The sequence below is a fragment of the Palaemon carinicauda genome, chromosome 7 (assembly GCF_036898095.1).
Source record: "Palaemon carinicauda isolate YSFRI2023 chromosome 7, ASM3689809v2, whole genome shotgun sequence".
Taxonomy (NCBI): Eukaryota; Metazoa; Arthropoda; class Malacostraca; order Decapoda; family Palaemonidae; genus Palaemon; species Palaemon carinicauda.
The window spans coordinates 97,964,186-97,981,747 of NC_090731.1; the positions used below are offsets into that span (position 1 = coordinate 97,964,186).

The 17,562-nt window shown below is 36.1% G+C and overlaps 1 protein-coding gene across 3 annotated transcripts in view; it reads right to left on the bottom strand.

The window, feature by feature from the left end:
- Nucleotides 1–17,562, bottom strand: part of LOC137643975 (la-related protein 1B-like) — a 798,692-nt gene that overhangs the window by 337,710 nt on the left and 443,420 nt on the right. For all 3 annotated transcript variants that reach the window (XM_068376809.1, XM_068376808.1, XM_068376807.1), the window contains 3 exons: nt 8,666–8,865; nt 8,206–8,455; nt 7,925–8,074 (listed from right to left, as the gene is read on the bottom strand). In XM_068376809.1, the coding sequence (XP_068232910.1) occupies nt 7,925–8,074; nt 8,206–8,455; nt 8,666–8,865 (600 nt within the window). The remainder of the gene's footprint in view (nt 1–7,924; nt 8,075–8,205; nt 8,456–8,665; nt 8,866–17,562) is intronic.

The following is a 17,562-nucleotide window of genomic DNA, read 5'->3' on the forward strand; positions in this document are numbered from 1 at the left end:
AAGGGTTTTTATTGACACTTTACCTTAGAGCCAGGCCAGGTAGGTGTAGGAATTGCTAAGCAGAAGGAGACGGAAGATCAGCGAGGAGGTAGAGACGGCGACTGCGATAAAGTACCGTAACTTACTCTAACTTACACTAAGTGAACTTAAACCTAAGTTAGCTTTTTTTTTTTTATATATTTTTCACATTTTTTTTCTTTTTTATTTTTAATTGGCATCACTTTCACTCAATTCGGTCTTTTCTTTGCTTCACCTTCTTTCTCTTCATCATGATCAATAGACCGCCTTGTAGATTTTTTAAAGAAACTATCGACAGAAAGTTACTTGGTACGGCTTTTCCGAATTTTTCCAAAGTGAGTTAAACAAACATCATCGAACTGCGAAACTACACAATAAACCTGAAGTTTCTGTGGGTGATGCTTATCGATGAAATCAACCACGTGTTGATGATATGCCAAGATCTGTTTTATTTCAGCCGAACTTAAGATGTGACCTACCTCCTTGATCTCCTCAGACTCAATCAACTGCGCTTGGAACTCATCATTCTGCATGGCATGCAGCTCCTTGAGTTCCTCGGTGGTGAGCTCTTCATGATGCTCATCGACGAGTTCGGTGATGTCATCTTCATCGACCTCCAGACCCATGGACTTGCAAGGGATACAATCTCTTCTACGTCTTCCTCGACAGCAAGCACAGGTTCAGGCTCAGGGCCAAAACCTTTGAAATCTCTGGGAGCAACAGCATCAGGCCAAAGCTTCTTCCAAGCTGAATTCAGTGACCGACGAGTTACTCCCTCCCAAGCCTGATCTATGATCTTTAAGCAGTGCACGATATTGAAATGGCTCCTCAAAACTTCACGCAAAGTTAAGTTGGTGCTTTGCGTGACATTAAAGCACTGCCTAAATGCAAAGTTAAGTTGGTGCTTTGCATGACATTAAAGCACTGCCTAAATAAGTGCTTGATATAGAGCTTCTTAAAATTAGAGATGACTTGCTAGTCCATGGGCTGGAGGATATGGGTGGTGTTCGGTGGAAGATACAGCACTCTGATGAACCTGAACTGGTCGATGATATCATCTTTGAGTCCTGGGAGGGTTAGCGAGAGCATTATCCAAGCAAAGCATGCACTTTAAAGGCAAATTCCTCTCCTGAAGGTACTTATTGACAGCAGGGCCAAAAACTTGGTTTACCCATTCAACAAAGAAATGCCTAGTAACACAAGCCTTAGAATTAGCATGCCAGAAAACATACAGCATGTCCTTATTGACTCTATGTGCCTTGAATGCCCTAGGTTTCTCGGAATGATAAACCAATAACTGCTTTATTTTGCAGTCCCTGCTGGCGTTGGCACATAAAGCAAGTGTCAACCGACTCTTCATAGGATAATGTCCAGGCATTTTTTTCTCTTCGGCAGTGATGTATGTTCGACTAGGCAAGACGTAAAAGAACTTGTATCCCTTGGCAAGTACATGGATCTGGAGGTCGATGAAGATGACATCACCGAACTTGTCAAGGAGCATCATGAAGAGCTCACCACCGAGGAACTCAAGGAGCTGCATGCCATGCAGAATGATGAGTTCCAAGCGCAGATGAGCGAGTCAAGAGGACATCGAGGAGGAGGAGCACATCTTAAGATCGGCTGCAATAAAAGAGACGTTAGCACATCATCAACCCGTGGTTGACTTCATTGATAAATTGACCCACAGAAACTTCAGGTTTGCCGTGAAGTTTCGCAATTCGTTGATGTCTGCTTAACCCATTTCAGAAAAATTCTGAAAAGCCGTACCAAGCAACTTTCTCCCGATAGTTTCTTTAAAAAAATCTGCGAAGCAGTCTAGTGATCGTGATGAAGAGAAAAAAAGTGAAGCAAAGAAAACTAAGATTGAATTGAAATGCAAGTGATGAAAATTAAAAAACAAAATGAAAAAAACTTATAAAATAAAAGAAATAAACAAGCTAAGTTAGGTTAAAGTTCACGTAGTGTAAGTTAGAGTAAGTTACGGTAGGTTATCGCAGTCACCTTCTCTACATCCTTGCCGACCGTCCATCTCCTCCTTTATAGCAAAGCCTAAACCTGCGTTGGCCTGTCTCTAAGGTAAAGTGACAATAAAACCACCTTTTTTATTTATCATTTCTTTATAATTATTCTTTTTTACATCTCTATTATATAATACAATTGTATTATTGTTATGTGTAATTATGTATAGTAATTTATTGAGGAGTTATAGGTTTTGAGCTGTATAACATATACAAATTAGTGTATTCCTATGGGAATATTCGCTCCAACATACAAACCCAGTCCAGGAACGAATTAAGATCGTATGTGGAAGTTCCACTGTATATGTACTATATAGATATGTATACACATCTATATGTATATATACATACATATGTGTATATGTATGTATATTTGTGTATATGTATTTATATGTATGTATATATGCTGTATATATACTGTATATATATATACAGTAGGGTCCCGAATTAAGCGTGTTCGAATTACACGATTCCCCTTTTCCGCGATCGCTATTTTTCAAAAATAAATTTTCTGTATCTACGAGGCTGTTCAAAGTTCGCGAGTCAAGCACTACAAAATGTATCAAATCTATTGTCTTTTTAAGTATATTGGTAGCAATAAATACGGTGATTTATAATAAATGTTACAAAACAATATTAACATTACATTTCATTAACATATTTTCATAATGAATAGCCTATTTAAGGATAAAATTCCACATCAACAATGAAATCAACTGTTAACTGTGAGAGTCCAGCTGACAAAATGTAAACAGAAATGTGGTTACGTTCTCGGCAATCTTTATCTTTCTCCAACCTTACGATAATTGTAATGGTAGTGTTAATGATGGTATATTAAAGCATTATTTTTGTTTAGTACAGTATATTTAAAAGCCTTATTTTTCCCTCTGGGCGTTCAAGGTTTTCACAAGTAGACTGGGTTCGTTTATCGGCAGTGAATAGCCTAAACTTCGGAAACGAGTCGTCAATATTTTGTCATATTTTAAACAGTATACATTTGATTTGCAAACATTGGTTTTGTAGAGTAGACGGTAAAATAAAATCTAGAGAGAGAGAGAGAGAGAGAGAGAGAGAGAGATATTTGATGGCAGAAATCTCTCTCTCTCTCTCTCTCTCTCTCTCTCTCTCTCTCTCTCTCTCTCTCCCCGTAAGAAATAAAACCATAGTTCACATATGGCAACTTGAGTTTAAGAATGAAATTAACATGAATATTGTTAGTTGTGGCGATCAATTCCTCGCTTCAGGGGGTACACGAAACAAAAAACACGACATTCAATTACAACAGCTGATTCTCTCTCTCTCTCTCTCTCTCCTCTCTCTCTCTCTCTCTCTCTCTCTCTCTCTCTCTCTCTCTCTCTCTCGTTATACAATACTTACAAATAGATGAAGAAACCAAAATCGGTTTTCTTGAAGTGTCAATTAAATACAAAACGAAAAAATTATACCGTGTATACATCCATTTCAATCATAGCTTAAAATACGGTAACCGATTTCGTCCGCAAACCACTATTTTTTAGGAAACACCATTCTATTCCAGAAAATTTTTACTCTTTAAATGTCAATTGCGCTATAATAAAACATGTACTTATGTTGTTAAATTTCGGGTGTTTTAAAAATCGAGTATTGCTAACTTATTTTTGTTTTACTTTTGGCTGTGATCACATCAGCTGATGTCTAGCTTCCGCGCGAATACAATAACAAAGAATTGTTTACACCATTTCTTAACTTATTCAAACCATCTATACAGTTAATATTACATAAACACCAATGTGTTATAACCTATCATATTTATTGTTTAGTACTTTAAAACCATCCCCCCCCTCTCTCTCTCTCTCTCTCTCTCTCTCTCCTCTCTCTCTCTCTCTCTCTCTCTCTCTCTCCTCTCTCTCTCTCTCTCTCTCTCTCTCTCTCTCTCTCACATCGAACGTTATAGCGGTAACCTAATTGTTCGGTGACTTTAAAAATAGGCCTAGTAGCCTACTTTCTTCTTTTACCTTTTTTGCATATGGATCCATAATTGAGGTGGGTACAAGTTGACTTATAACTGAAGTTAGGAAAAGTATTTTGGATATGGAAAGGACAATTATCTTTCGTAACAGTTTAGAATTATCGTAAGTTATCACTCTGTCATTAGCGGCAGTTTGCTATTGTGGATTAAACGCATAAGGAAAAAAAATTTCCAGCTTTGCTACGAATTTAGGAATTTATATGGATACGGTAAGTAAAATATTTGTAATAATACAATGTTTACTAAATGTTTGTAATATCATTAGTTATGACTTAGATCATGTGTGTTTAATGCATTCGTTTGTTTATTATGATCAAAGATGGAGCGTAAACAAATGGAAGGTTTCCGTTTCAGGCGGCATCATAAAGAAAAACATTTCATAAATGGCATTCATTTCATTTATTTGAAAGTTCTAATAAAAAATAATTAGAACATTGGTAATAACAAATTCAACATATAATCTATACTTGGTAAAATTGCTGTCAATTCAAAAACACAGATGTATAAATGCGTCTGTTTCTTCGTTGTGATCAGAGATAAATGTAAACAAAACATTGGTTGTCGTTTTCTATTGTGCTTTTTAGCGTGTTTAGGAAACGCAATGATATAAAATCGCCTTTATTTTGATAATTCTGGATTTTCAATCATACAACAAGCTAGTCTATAGAGTGATGGTTTTGCTATTCACCAGTTGTATTATACAATAGATATGACAAACATTAAAATTTGTCTGTATTTTGGGTTGTGTTATAACGGGAAATATATGGTGTTTACACCTATCCTGGTTGTAATTTTAACCATTTTTCAAGTTATTAGAACTTTAAAGTATATTAAATGTTTTATTTATTTACAAGAACAATTTGATATTATAAAGAAATACAGTATAGTACAAAGAAAGTATTGGAAATGGGTAGTAAACACATTTGAATAGGCAAATTGCTGGTTGCCATGGCCGCAATGGAATTATTTCTGTTAGTTGTGTGTTTCGAAATTAGCGATTTTCCATTTACACGAGGTCATTAATCGACCAAATTCTCGCATAATTCGGGACCCTACTGTATATATATATATATATATATATATATATATATATATATATATATATATTATATATAAGGAGGAGGAGGAGGAGGATTATATTAATATCATTAATATTAATGCTTATGAACATTATTAATAATATAATAATTTTAAGGATTTTAATAATAATAATAATAATTATTATTATTATCATTATTATTATTATTAATTTTGTGATAATAAAAAAAGTGTAATAATTAAGTGTAATGATAAATTAAGTTTAAAAAACAATATATTTATCTATAGTTCTTATATATATATATATATATATATATATATATATATATATATATATATATATATATATATATATATATATGTATATGTATGTATGTATTTAAGTATGTGTATGTAGTATGTGTGTGTGTATATATATATATATATATATATATATATATATATATATATATATATATATATATATATATATATATATATATATATACAGTATATGATAAATCAGTTTGGGACATCCACAGATTTATATATGCAGATGATCTGTGCCTAGGCATCCAGTCATTCATTTACTACCATTGAGAGCAAATTACCAGACGATTTGAAAGATCTTGAATAATACAAGCAAAACAGGTATGTGCTCTTCATTTTAAAAACTATCAGACAAAATGGGAGTTGAATATCTCATGGATTGATAAGAAATTGAAGAATGACAGCTTCCCTGTTGGTAGGGGTAACATTAGATGAACGCTATCTTTTAGGGAGCCTGTAAGAAAAAAAAAAGTAGCTACTATACATAACCCCCTTAGCAAACTTTCCAATTCAAATTGGGTAACAGACCCTCAAACCCTAAGACAAACAGCTTTGGGATTCAACTACACTAACATATACTGCTCACCAGTCTAAGAAAGGATGTGCCATTCCCATAAAGTTGACACCAAACTCCATCAAACATGTCACATAATGACTGGTGCCCAAAGACCAACAACCCTTTCAGTACAATATAGATTGGCAGGCACTGCACCAAACATCCCAAAGACCCAAAAATATAATAAAAAAAATAATGAAAGGCCTCCGCTCAATGATCACCAGGCGGTTAGACAAAGGTTGAAATCCCATTAGAACTTCATAACCACCACTAGCCTTGATTCCAAGGAGTCAGCAACTTACCATCTAGAAACCTTGAAACAGACCACTGAGCACCTGGTGAGGCAATACAGAGCCCATGTGACTGTCTTCCCTAGAGATCAGAGGAAACCTCTGTAGAAAGGACTGGGTTACTCTTAATTGAGATAGAGCTGGAGTTGGAAGGACTACAGACAATCTTCATTGAGAGGTCAAGCCTCCTCTGTCAAGTGGCCCTGTGGCCAATCCATCCAGACAATGGACCACATACTTTGTGGATGCAAACAAGGGCTAATCTGTATGGATTTGGACCTCTACAAATGTAATCAGGCTACTATGCAGTGGATACAATGTTGACACAATAAGATAAGATGGTGATGGCAATAATAAATCAGCCTAATTGCTACTAAGTTGCATTATGCAACTCTTAGTGTACACACCAAGTTTTAGTAGGAACCAGCACTGTAAGTTTTATCCTTTCTGCTGCCTATCACTTCAGAAAAGTAGTAGTCTTTGCTCAGGGATCAATTATAACCTTTCCAGTGGTATCATGGCATTTCTACATATGAAATCAGTAGGCTACATATTACCGGGTTAAGTAATATGGGATACTACCGTTAGGAAGTTATGGGGTACTTTGACTGGCCAGACAGTACTACATTGGTTTCTTCTCTCTGGTTACAGTTCACTTCCCCTTTGCCTACACATACACCGAATTGTCTGCCCTATTTCTTACAGGTTCTCCTGTGTCCTCATGCACCTCACTACACTGCGATTACCAAACAATTTTTCTTCACCCAAGGGGGTTAACTACTGCACTGTGATAATTGTTTAGTGTCTACTTTCCTCTTGGTAAGGGTAGAAGAGAGACTTTTAGCTAGGGTAAACTGATCTTATAGGAAAGGAACACTCCAAAATCAAACCCTTGTTCTCTAGTCTTCGGTAGTGCCATAGCCTCTGTACCATGGTCTTCCACTGTCTTGGGTTAGTTCTCTTTCCTGAGGGTACACTCAGGCACACTATTCTATCTAATTTCTCTTCCTCTTGCTCTGTTTTGATAAAGTTTCTATAGTTTATATGGGAAATATTCATTTTAATGTTGTTACTATTCTTAAAATATATTTTTCCTTGTTTCCTTTCCTCACTGGGCTATTTTGCCTGTTGGGACCCCTGGGCTTATAGCATCCTGCTTCTCCAACTAGGGTTGCAGCTTGGCAAGTAATAATAATAACAGAGTAATAGTCTGCAAGCATTGTGGTATTAGCATATCATGCTACAACAGCGTTTCTTCAAAACTTTACAAATATACAGTACAGTATTACATTGCAGGAACATCCTCTTCATATATGTCGTCAAGATTTGCTGCCTAAAATATAAGAATGTACGGAAGTTTTCATTTTGGACACATTATACGATTTCTTACCCTAAGTATCTTCATTGGATAATTGCTATTAAATTGAAATTCATCATAATAATAAATAACTGGTCAAAAGGCACTTGTACTAATGTATATTGTATAGTACTTATATTTCGATTTCAGTACTACACAAGTTTTAAGTACTTGAAGTTTCCTAGAGTATTTACCCTTCAGTACTGGCCACCTGTACTTTAACCCAAGCTTGGAAGCCATATATCAAGATATACCATAAGGCTTAAATCACCAACTAAAGGAGATAGATACAAGCAGTAGCTGTGAGTAAGGAGGGGGATGTTAGCATACCTTAAGGTGATGAAGGGGTGGGGGTGGGGGAGGGACCTCTTGGTTAGCAGGTACAGGTGGGACGCTGGGGCGCAATGTGTCCATCACCTCTTGGCTTATCACTGTCACCTGTTGCATAGCAGCCGTGTGCTGTTCCGATGACTGGGGAAACTAGAAAGATAAATATTTTGTGTGTAAAAGATCAACAAATTATTCCCTATACAATATGAAGAACATTAAAAAACATTAGTAAATCCAAGTTTATGATACACTCTAATTTCAAATTTGGTTGGTTAACTTACCCATTCACTATCCTCCCACAGGCCTTGTTCATAATAAAATAGCCCATCATTGATCACTTTTGCTAATTCCTGGGTAATTTTTGTTCGCGTGGTCCAGTCACCAGTTCGGTCAAACCCTTCATGCTTGGGTGGTCGCGAAGAAGCAGAGGTTCCCGTTGTCGTGCCAGCTCCTGATGGGGGTGACTGAGTGACAATCAACAGCTTATTTACATCCTGGTCACTTATCTCATAGTCATTCTCATCATCTGACCTGTGAGGAAGTGCAAACCATTAAAAATTAATAATCGAAAAGTTTTTTAAACCAAAATACAATTAATAAGGAGTATGTTACATTCCTTTTTTTAAATCAAGATATTATAAAGAAATACTAAAGATTAATAAAATTTAAGGCAAATATAATACCATTATGAACAAACTTGATAAATTCTTTAAAAATCTAAATTACAGAAATTATACAGACCATTCACTGAAATCATGCTGACGTCCAGCCTTCGGTAGTATATCTAACTCTTCATCAAATTGGAAGTCCAACTCTTCTCGTGTATCTTTCGAAAATTCTAAAGTTTCTTGAAGGGGTGTCTTATCTACACTACCTTTCTGAAGACGTGGATCTTTCTCTTTAGTTTCACTATCTCGTCGTATACGACTTTTCTTTTTAACCTGTTGTAATTAAAATAATTGGTGAAAATTGTACTTCAATTTCAGTGCAGTATCAATAAATAAAGGTTTAACCAATATAATCAGGCATTTTGTAATCAGATAGGTTTCAAGGGAGGTGACAAAACTGCATACACATGGGCCACCTTCAATATACCATACATAAGACATGTACAGTATTATACAAAAAAATTAGTCACTTTTTGTTTAGAAAAAATGAAATACTGTAGTAACATCAGTTTAAAAAAAATGGATTTAAAGTTTTCAGGCATCCTGACATCCAAGGTCATTGACACCGTCATAGTTCCTAAATACTTTCATGAATCTACCTCATTAATCCTTTCTCCTTCTAATGATATTCATCTTCCATTGCATACTCTGTTCTCATCATCTTTGTCTTTCTTCTATTTACCTTCAGCCCAACTTCGTGTTATATTTCATGCATTCTGGTAAGCAAGCATTGCAAATCCTGTGGTGTTCTGCAAACAAGGACAGCATCATCAGCATACTCTAGGTATGCTAAATTACCATCACCAATCCAGTCCAATCCTTCTCCATCAACTCTGACTGTTCTATGAATTACAAAATCCATGAGGAAAATAAACAACATAGGTGACAACATATTCCATGGGAGTACTTGGCTGTTCAGTGGCAACTCATTTATTACGACTTGCTATGCTCATGAACAGAATCAAATTTACATATTTAAAAGGAATTCCAAAACAACGCAAGACTCACCATAAAATTGGCTGGTTCACCCTATCAAAAGATTTTTCATAGTCCACAATGCCATCAGAAAGGGATATCTATATTCTACGCATTGCTGTACGTCTCAAAATGAAAATTTGGTCAGTGCAACTTCTACCTTTTCATCTCTTAGCTTTCCATCAATCTTTCTCTCCAGTCTCTTTAGAATAAGCATACTATATATTTCCGTAACTGACATATTATGTCTCTGTAATTATTGCAATCAGTCAAGTCTCCTTATTTTGCTATTTTCACCAACACTCCTAACTCCCATTCATCAGGTTTTGCCTTTTCATGCCACATTCTACAAAATAATCTTGTAGGTATTCTGGGAGTCACTTCATTTCCGGCCAGTATCATCTCGGCACTTATTCCATCATATCCCAGGGCTTTCCATCTCTCTAGTTTTTTTAGGATAGCTTCGACTTCAAACACACTGAATTCATTCATGGGAACATCAAGGTCTTCGTCAACTTCAGGTACATTAAATTATTAACCATCCCTCTTTTTGATTGGTATAAGAGTTTTTTGCCCAGTTGAGCTTTCATTAATAATTCTAAGAGCAATTCTTATACCATAACCACTTCCTGAATGCATAGCTTTGTCAGTCTCACCTGCTTTGCTGTCTAAATATTCTCTCCAGTCATTCCTGGCTTTCTTTTGACCTCACTGTCAATAATTATGGTTACCAATGAATACTTATTTTTACTGTTTTATTGCAGCATGTTTAATAAGTAATGGGCTAAGAGTGCTTATGAAGGTAGTGATACTCAGCAATCTAGAATATCTATTTCAAGAGCAAAACTTGAAGCATTACAATCACAGTGAGAGCACAAGCATAAAAGTATCCTTGAATACAGTGATAATACAATCCAAACCGTTTGTGATAGTGGCACCAGAACTAATGCAAGTGTTGAGGCTGGTATTCTAATAATGGCACAGATCATCATAGTCATGTAGCTGTGTGATAGAGTGAATTAAAAAATGTTTATAAGAAATTATTACAGTACTTACTATACTGAGGTTCATAGCTTTTTCTACTTTAAAAGGAATAGATTCCGCCTGATCATTGGAATATAAATTTATGTTCTGCTTATCTGGTACGATACTCCTTCTTTCCCTTAGATCCCCTGAAATAGGAGGCTACCTTCTTGGCAGGTGCCAACAATAGTGAACATGAGGCAACACTGATTGTGTTTAGTCATTCTTCTCTGATTGTAAGTAACGTACCTTTACTAAAACTATTCTACCACTGTATGTAGAAAAGTGAGCAGGAAACACTTTCTATCAACATTTCCAATGATTAACTGTTACAATGGTTCTGAAATTGAAAAATAGAAATACGAAAATGCTTTAATAGAGCATATGATATGCTATGAAACAATAAGATGAAAATGATATATAGTAAGAAAATATTGATAAAATATAACTAAATGATTACTGAATCTGGATGCAGTATAACAAATCTACGGAAACTTCACTTTTTTAAGTTAGATTAAGTCCACATCGACTTACAACGCATCTCTTGGTCCCTTCTCATTCAAAGGTCTGCAATTACCTGTATATTTCATGGAAAGCCATTCAATTTAGCAGACCCTACACAGTGATACTGCCATTTTCCATGATTCTCTGAAGAGATTATCCCTTTTTTATATATTATTTGGTACTCATTAACCCTTTTACCCCCGCAGTATTTGGAACTTCCCATCCCTTTACCCCCAAGGCGTTTTCAACAGCGTTTTGACATATTTTTTTCAGATCGTGCCGACAGCCTCAATTTCCATCATAGAGAGGTCAGGTTGGTCTTATTATTTTGGAAAATGACTGAAGTTTCTCATATAGTTATCAAAAGTATGAAAACAGAAATATAAATAGCAGCTATTGTTAGGTGAAGTTAAGACGATGACGATACTTTTTATCTCTTTTCCTATACATTCCGATAAAGCAAAAAGAGGTCTCATGAAAGAAACTTAAATACCATACCATCTTATAGACAATTTATAAAATGGTATATAATAGTTTGTAGTTAGAAGAAAGGAAACATGAAAAAAAAAATAGTAGACATGCAAAAACTCTAAACCTAAATTTCCCTAGCACAATAAACGAAAATCGGAGATTTCAAAAGTTTCTTTCTGTCGGTCATACCTAACCTATTCCTAGAGTAATTTTATTGTTTTTTTTTTTTTTATTTTGAAGAACATTCATTGAACTTTCTTATGACATGTGTGAAAATAATGATAAAGCAATGTAAATAGTGGCTATCGTTAGGTGAAGTTAAGCAATGACGAATTTTTTTTATCTTTTATTGTATACATTCCGATACAGCAAAGTGAATTCTCATCACAGAAACTTGAAAATCATACCATCTTACAGATAATTAAAATGGTATATAATAGTTTGTAGTTAAAAGAAAGGAAATATGAAAAAAAAATATAGACCTGCAAAAACTGAAAACCTAAATTTCGTTTCTTGCGCTGAAGCAGTTTAGGTTTAGAGTTTTTGCACGTCTTACTATTTATTTCCTATTTCCTTTCTTCTAAATACAAACTATTGTATACCACTTTAAAGCTGAATAAATAAATATAATATATATATATATATATATATATATATATATATATATATATATATATATATATATATATATATATATATATATATATATATATATATATACAGTATATATATATGCATAAAAATCACAGGAAAACGTGATGCTCAGATACAGAAGAACCACAGGTAAAATGAAAATACGAAATATACGATTAAGTCCTGACTAGTTTCGTGACACTTATTTTGAAGACGTATCACGAAACTAGTCAGGACTTAATCATATATTTCGTATTTTCATTTTTCCTGTGGTTCTTTTGCATACTGTATACATATATATATATATATATATATATATATATATATATATATATATATATATATATATATATATATATATATATATATATATATATACTGTACACACGATTACTAGGCCATTGCATTCGACTTCAACCCCCATTTTTCTATAGAATACCTGAAATAAGATGAAAACATACATACACACACATACAAATCACCAACCCTCTGAAAATGTGAAAATAGACAAAAAAAAAAAAAAACTTACAATGAAGGGTGGAAGCCCCTCCAAGGCCCACCCCTGTCCAACCTAGTAACCATGTCGAGACAACGGATTTTGAGAACGGAAATTGCTTTGTTCTCCAGCACCTCTAAGGTTTGCGGTCGTAGTTTGGCCATTAGACACTATGCCATCACTCACGGGAATATTTCCCTTATACACTGATCCTACTTGACCTTTAGGCATTTTATCCATCAAAAGCCTTAATACATATAAAGAGGAATATTCTAAAAAGTTATAAAGCACTATCACTTAATAGAATAGGCTGTAAAAGCACAAAATTAATGGATAACGCCGAAAGAGAAGTCAGACAACCTTATCAAAAACAAGGCAAGGATTGAACTGACATACTCCGTTGTTCTGTTCCCAGGTTCTCCATCCACCCGGGGTATTTGATTCTACATAAGATTTTTGCCGGGAACAAGGATATCGTCGAGAAATATGAAAATATATTGAAAGTTTTGGCAAAATAGAAAAAAAAATATATAAAAATAATTATACTAAGCATAAAAAACGCATGGCAACTCAAATCAGCTGCTCTGAGACCTTTAAATCACAAGACACGGAAATTTAAAGTCTATTACGCTCCATCCGAGGAACGCATCCCACTCAAAAACGCCATGATACCGAAGATGTAAATACACCGTTACCATGGCAACGGAACCATTTCATGTCATTATTTGTAATAATGGCTATGAAACCTAAATCTAATGCACATGAAATATCAGCTGATTCCTTTACATAAAGCTTAAAGGTTATTGATGACCCTTGTGGGGACCAAGGAAACTTTTTATTCATATTCAGTGTAGACAACCAAACACTAGTCCCGCACCAGTAACGATGCCCATTTTTCGTAAAATTTGTATAAATGGCTATGAAACCCAAAAATAATACAATGAAAAATCAGCTGATTCATAACAGAAAGTTTAAAGGTCCATCTTGACCTCTGTGGGGGCCCGAGACAACGTATAACAATGAAAACATATTGTTACCATGACAACGGAACCATTTTACATAACCATTCGTAAAAATGGCTATGAAACCTAAACCTAATGCACATGAAATATCAGCTGATTCCTTTACAGAAAATTTAAAGGTCCTTGATAACCCCTGTGGGACTCAGAGAACTTATTATTCATATTACATTGATGACAAGATGTTGACGGGACAACAAAACAATACTCACGCACTGGTAACAGTGACCTTTTTTTTGTAATATTTGTGTAAATGGCAATGAAACCTAAACCTACTGCACATGAAATCTCAGCTGATTCTTTACAGAAAATTTAAAGGTCCATCTTGACCCGTGTGGGGCCCAGAGAAACTTTTTATTCATGTTACATTGATGACAAGACATCGAAGGAACATCACAACAGTCAAGCGGGTATTTCAAATACAAGGACTGCCAAGGCCTGTTATCTATGCATAAGTATATGGAACGTACTGGTACGTCCATGGGAGTAAGGGGATAAGGTTTTAGGGACATACCAGTACGTCCACTGTGGGTAAAAGGGTTAATAAACATTAGTTGATTTGTTGCATGTATGTTCCTCTAATTTCTTTGTCTGCTCAGTTATGTAATTACCTTTTTTATGTTACTTTTATTCTGAAAGATACATAAAATGTCAAGAGACGACAAATAAATAGGCCAAAAGCATAAAATTCCCCCCCCCCAAAAAATAGAAGAATATATTGTTCGGCAATATTGCTCATATGTTCACATTTGGTATATATATCTTATATATAGGGAAGCGATATTTTTGGACTTGAGGGAAGGGGCTCACCAATGGTTAGTAAATAACCTGAGCTATAATTATGTCCCTATAATCCTTAGTGCTGATGAAAACACTGCTTAAAAGTCCTACTTATACATATTAAAGTCTATTCAACAAATCTCAGGAAAAAAAACTTTGAAGACTGATTTCTCAAACATGAAATTTTCAGAAAAAAAAATTGCATATATCTCTTTTTTTAATATTGACTGATTTTTGTCATTCACACAAATTAGGGAATTTTATAGCCTGCAATGTATATATTAACTTAAAAAATATTCAATATGTATCAACATTATAATTTACTTACATGCATTGATAAAATCATACATATACCAAGGCACTTCCCCCAATTTTGGGAGGTAGCCAACATCAAACAAATGTAACAACAAAGAGGACCCAGCCTGACAAGGGACTCACCGAGTTCGGCTGGTACTGCTAGAGTGCCACAGCCCACACTCCCCCGTTATCCACCACAGATGAAGCTTCATAACACTGAATCCCCTACTGCTACTACCTCCGCGGTCACCTAAGGCACCGGAGGAAGCAGCAGGGCCTACCGGAACTGCGTCACAATCGCTCGCCATTCATCCCTATTTCTAGCACGCTCTCTTACCCCTCTCACATCTATCCTCCTATCACCCACAGCTTCCTTCACTCCGTCCATCCACCCAACCTTGGCCTTCCTCTTGTACTTCTGCCATCAACTCTTGCATTCATCTCCTTTAGCAGACAGCCATTTTCCATTCTCACAACATGGCCAAACCACCTCAACAAATTCATATCCACTCTAGCTACTAACTCATTTCTTGCACCCATTCTCATCCTCACTTCTTTGTTCCTAACCCTATCTACTTAAGATACACCAGCCATACACCTTAGACACTTCATCTTAAACACATTCTATTTCTTTCTCTCTGTCACTTTCATTCCCCACAACTCCAATCCATACATCACAATTGGTACAATCACTTTCTCATACAGAACTCTTTACATTCATGCCCAACCCTCTATTTCTTACTAATCCCTTAACTGCCCCTAACCCTTTCCATTCTTCATTCACTCTCCGACATACATCTGCTTCCACTCTACCATTTGCTGCAACAACAGACCCCAAGTACTTAAACTGATCCACCTCCTCAAGTAACTCTCCATTCAACATGACATTCAACATCGCACCATCTTCCCTTCTCGTACATCTCATAACCTTACTCTTACCCACATTAACTCTACACTTCCTTCTCTCACACATCCTTCCAAATTCTATCACTAATCGGCCAAGCTTTTCTTCCACGTCTGCAACCAGTACAGTATCATCCGCAAACAACAATGATTTACCTCCCATTCATGGTCATTCTCGTCTACCAGTTTCAATCCTCGTCCAAGCACTAGAGCATTCACCTCTCTCACCACTCCATCAACATAAAAGTTCAACAACCACGGCGACATCACACATCCCTGTCTCAGTCCCACTCTCACCGGAAACCAATCGCTCACTTCATTTCCTATCCTAACACAAGCTTTACTGCCTTTGTAGAAACTTTTCACTTCTTGCAACAACCTTCCACCAACTCCATATAACCTCATCACATTCCACATTGCTTCCCTATCAACTCTATCATACGCTTTCTCAAGATCCATAAACGCAACATACACCTCCTTAACTTTTGCTGGTACCATTGACAACACAAAACACATATTAAACAATCTCACTAACCATCCAAGTAGTTACACCCCCTTCCTTCAACATCTCGGGTCTCACACCATCCATACCAGATGCTTTTCCTACTCTCGTTTCATCTAGTGCTCTCCTCATTTCCTCTCGGTATCTCTCTCTCGTTCTCATCTCCCATCACCGGCACCTCAACACCTGCAACAGCAATCATATCTGCCTCCCTATTATCCTCAACATTCAGTAAACTTTCAAAATACTCCGCACACCTCTTCCTTACCTCCTCTCCTTTTAATAACCTTCCATTTCCATCTTTCACTGTCTCTTCAATTCTTGAACCAGCCTTCCTTACTCTCTTCACTTCTTTCCAAAACTACTACTTATTCTCTTCATATGAATGACCCAATCCCTGACCCCACCTTATGTCAGCTGCCCTCTGTCTCACTTACCTTTCACTTTACTTCCACATTTTTCTCTCTATATCTTTCATACTTCTCTACACTATTATTCTGCAGCCATTCTTCAAAAGCCCTCTTTTTCTCTTCCACTTTTACCTTCACTCCTTCATTCCACCATTCACTGCCCTTCCTCATGCTGCCTCCAACATCCTTCTTGCCTCACACATCACTTGCAATCCCAACAAAATTTTCTTTTACTAACTTCCACTCCTCCTCTAAATTACCAGTTTCTCTTACTTTCAATTTGTCATATGCCATTTTCAACCTTTCTTGATGTTTACTTTTTACCCCCAGTTTTATTAGCTCTTCAACCCTCACTAGCTCCCTTTTACATCCACCTCCTCTATTCCCCAACTCTTTTGCTACACCTCATTTTCCTTCCACCAAAAAATGATCAGACATACCGTTAGCCATACCCCTAAACACGTGCACGTCTTTCAATCTTCCAAACATTCTTTTAGTTAACACACACTCCATTAATGCCCTTTCTACCACTCTTCCATTTGCCACTCTTACCCATGTACACTTGTTCTTATCTTTTTGAAAAAGCTAGAACTAATCACCATCTCTTGCTCAACACATATCTACCAGTCTCTCACCACTCATTTTCACCTGGTATGCCATACTTCCCAATGAGACCTTCTACCGCTCCAGCACCCACTCTAGCATTTAAGTCACTCATGACAACTACATAATTCCTTCTACCCCGTCCTTCTACACATAGTCAATTCATTCCAGAACTCATTCCGCTCTTCACTTTTCTCACAACCTGGCCCATATGTACTGACAAAAGTCCATCATTCCCTACCCAACCTAACCCTTACCCACATTAACCTAGATGATATCTCCTTCCATTCCACTACTTTACCTGTCATCCATTCACTCAGCAATAAAGCCACACCTTCTCTTGCTCTTCCCCTT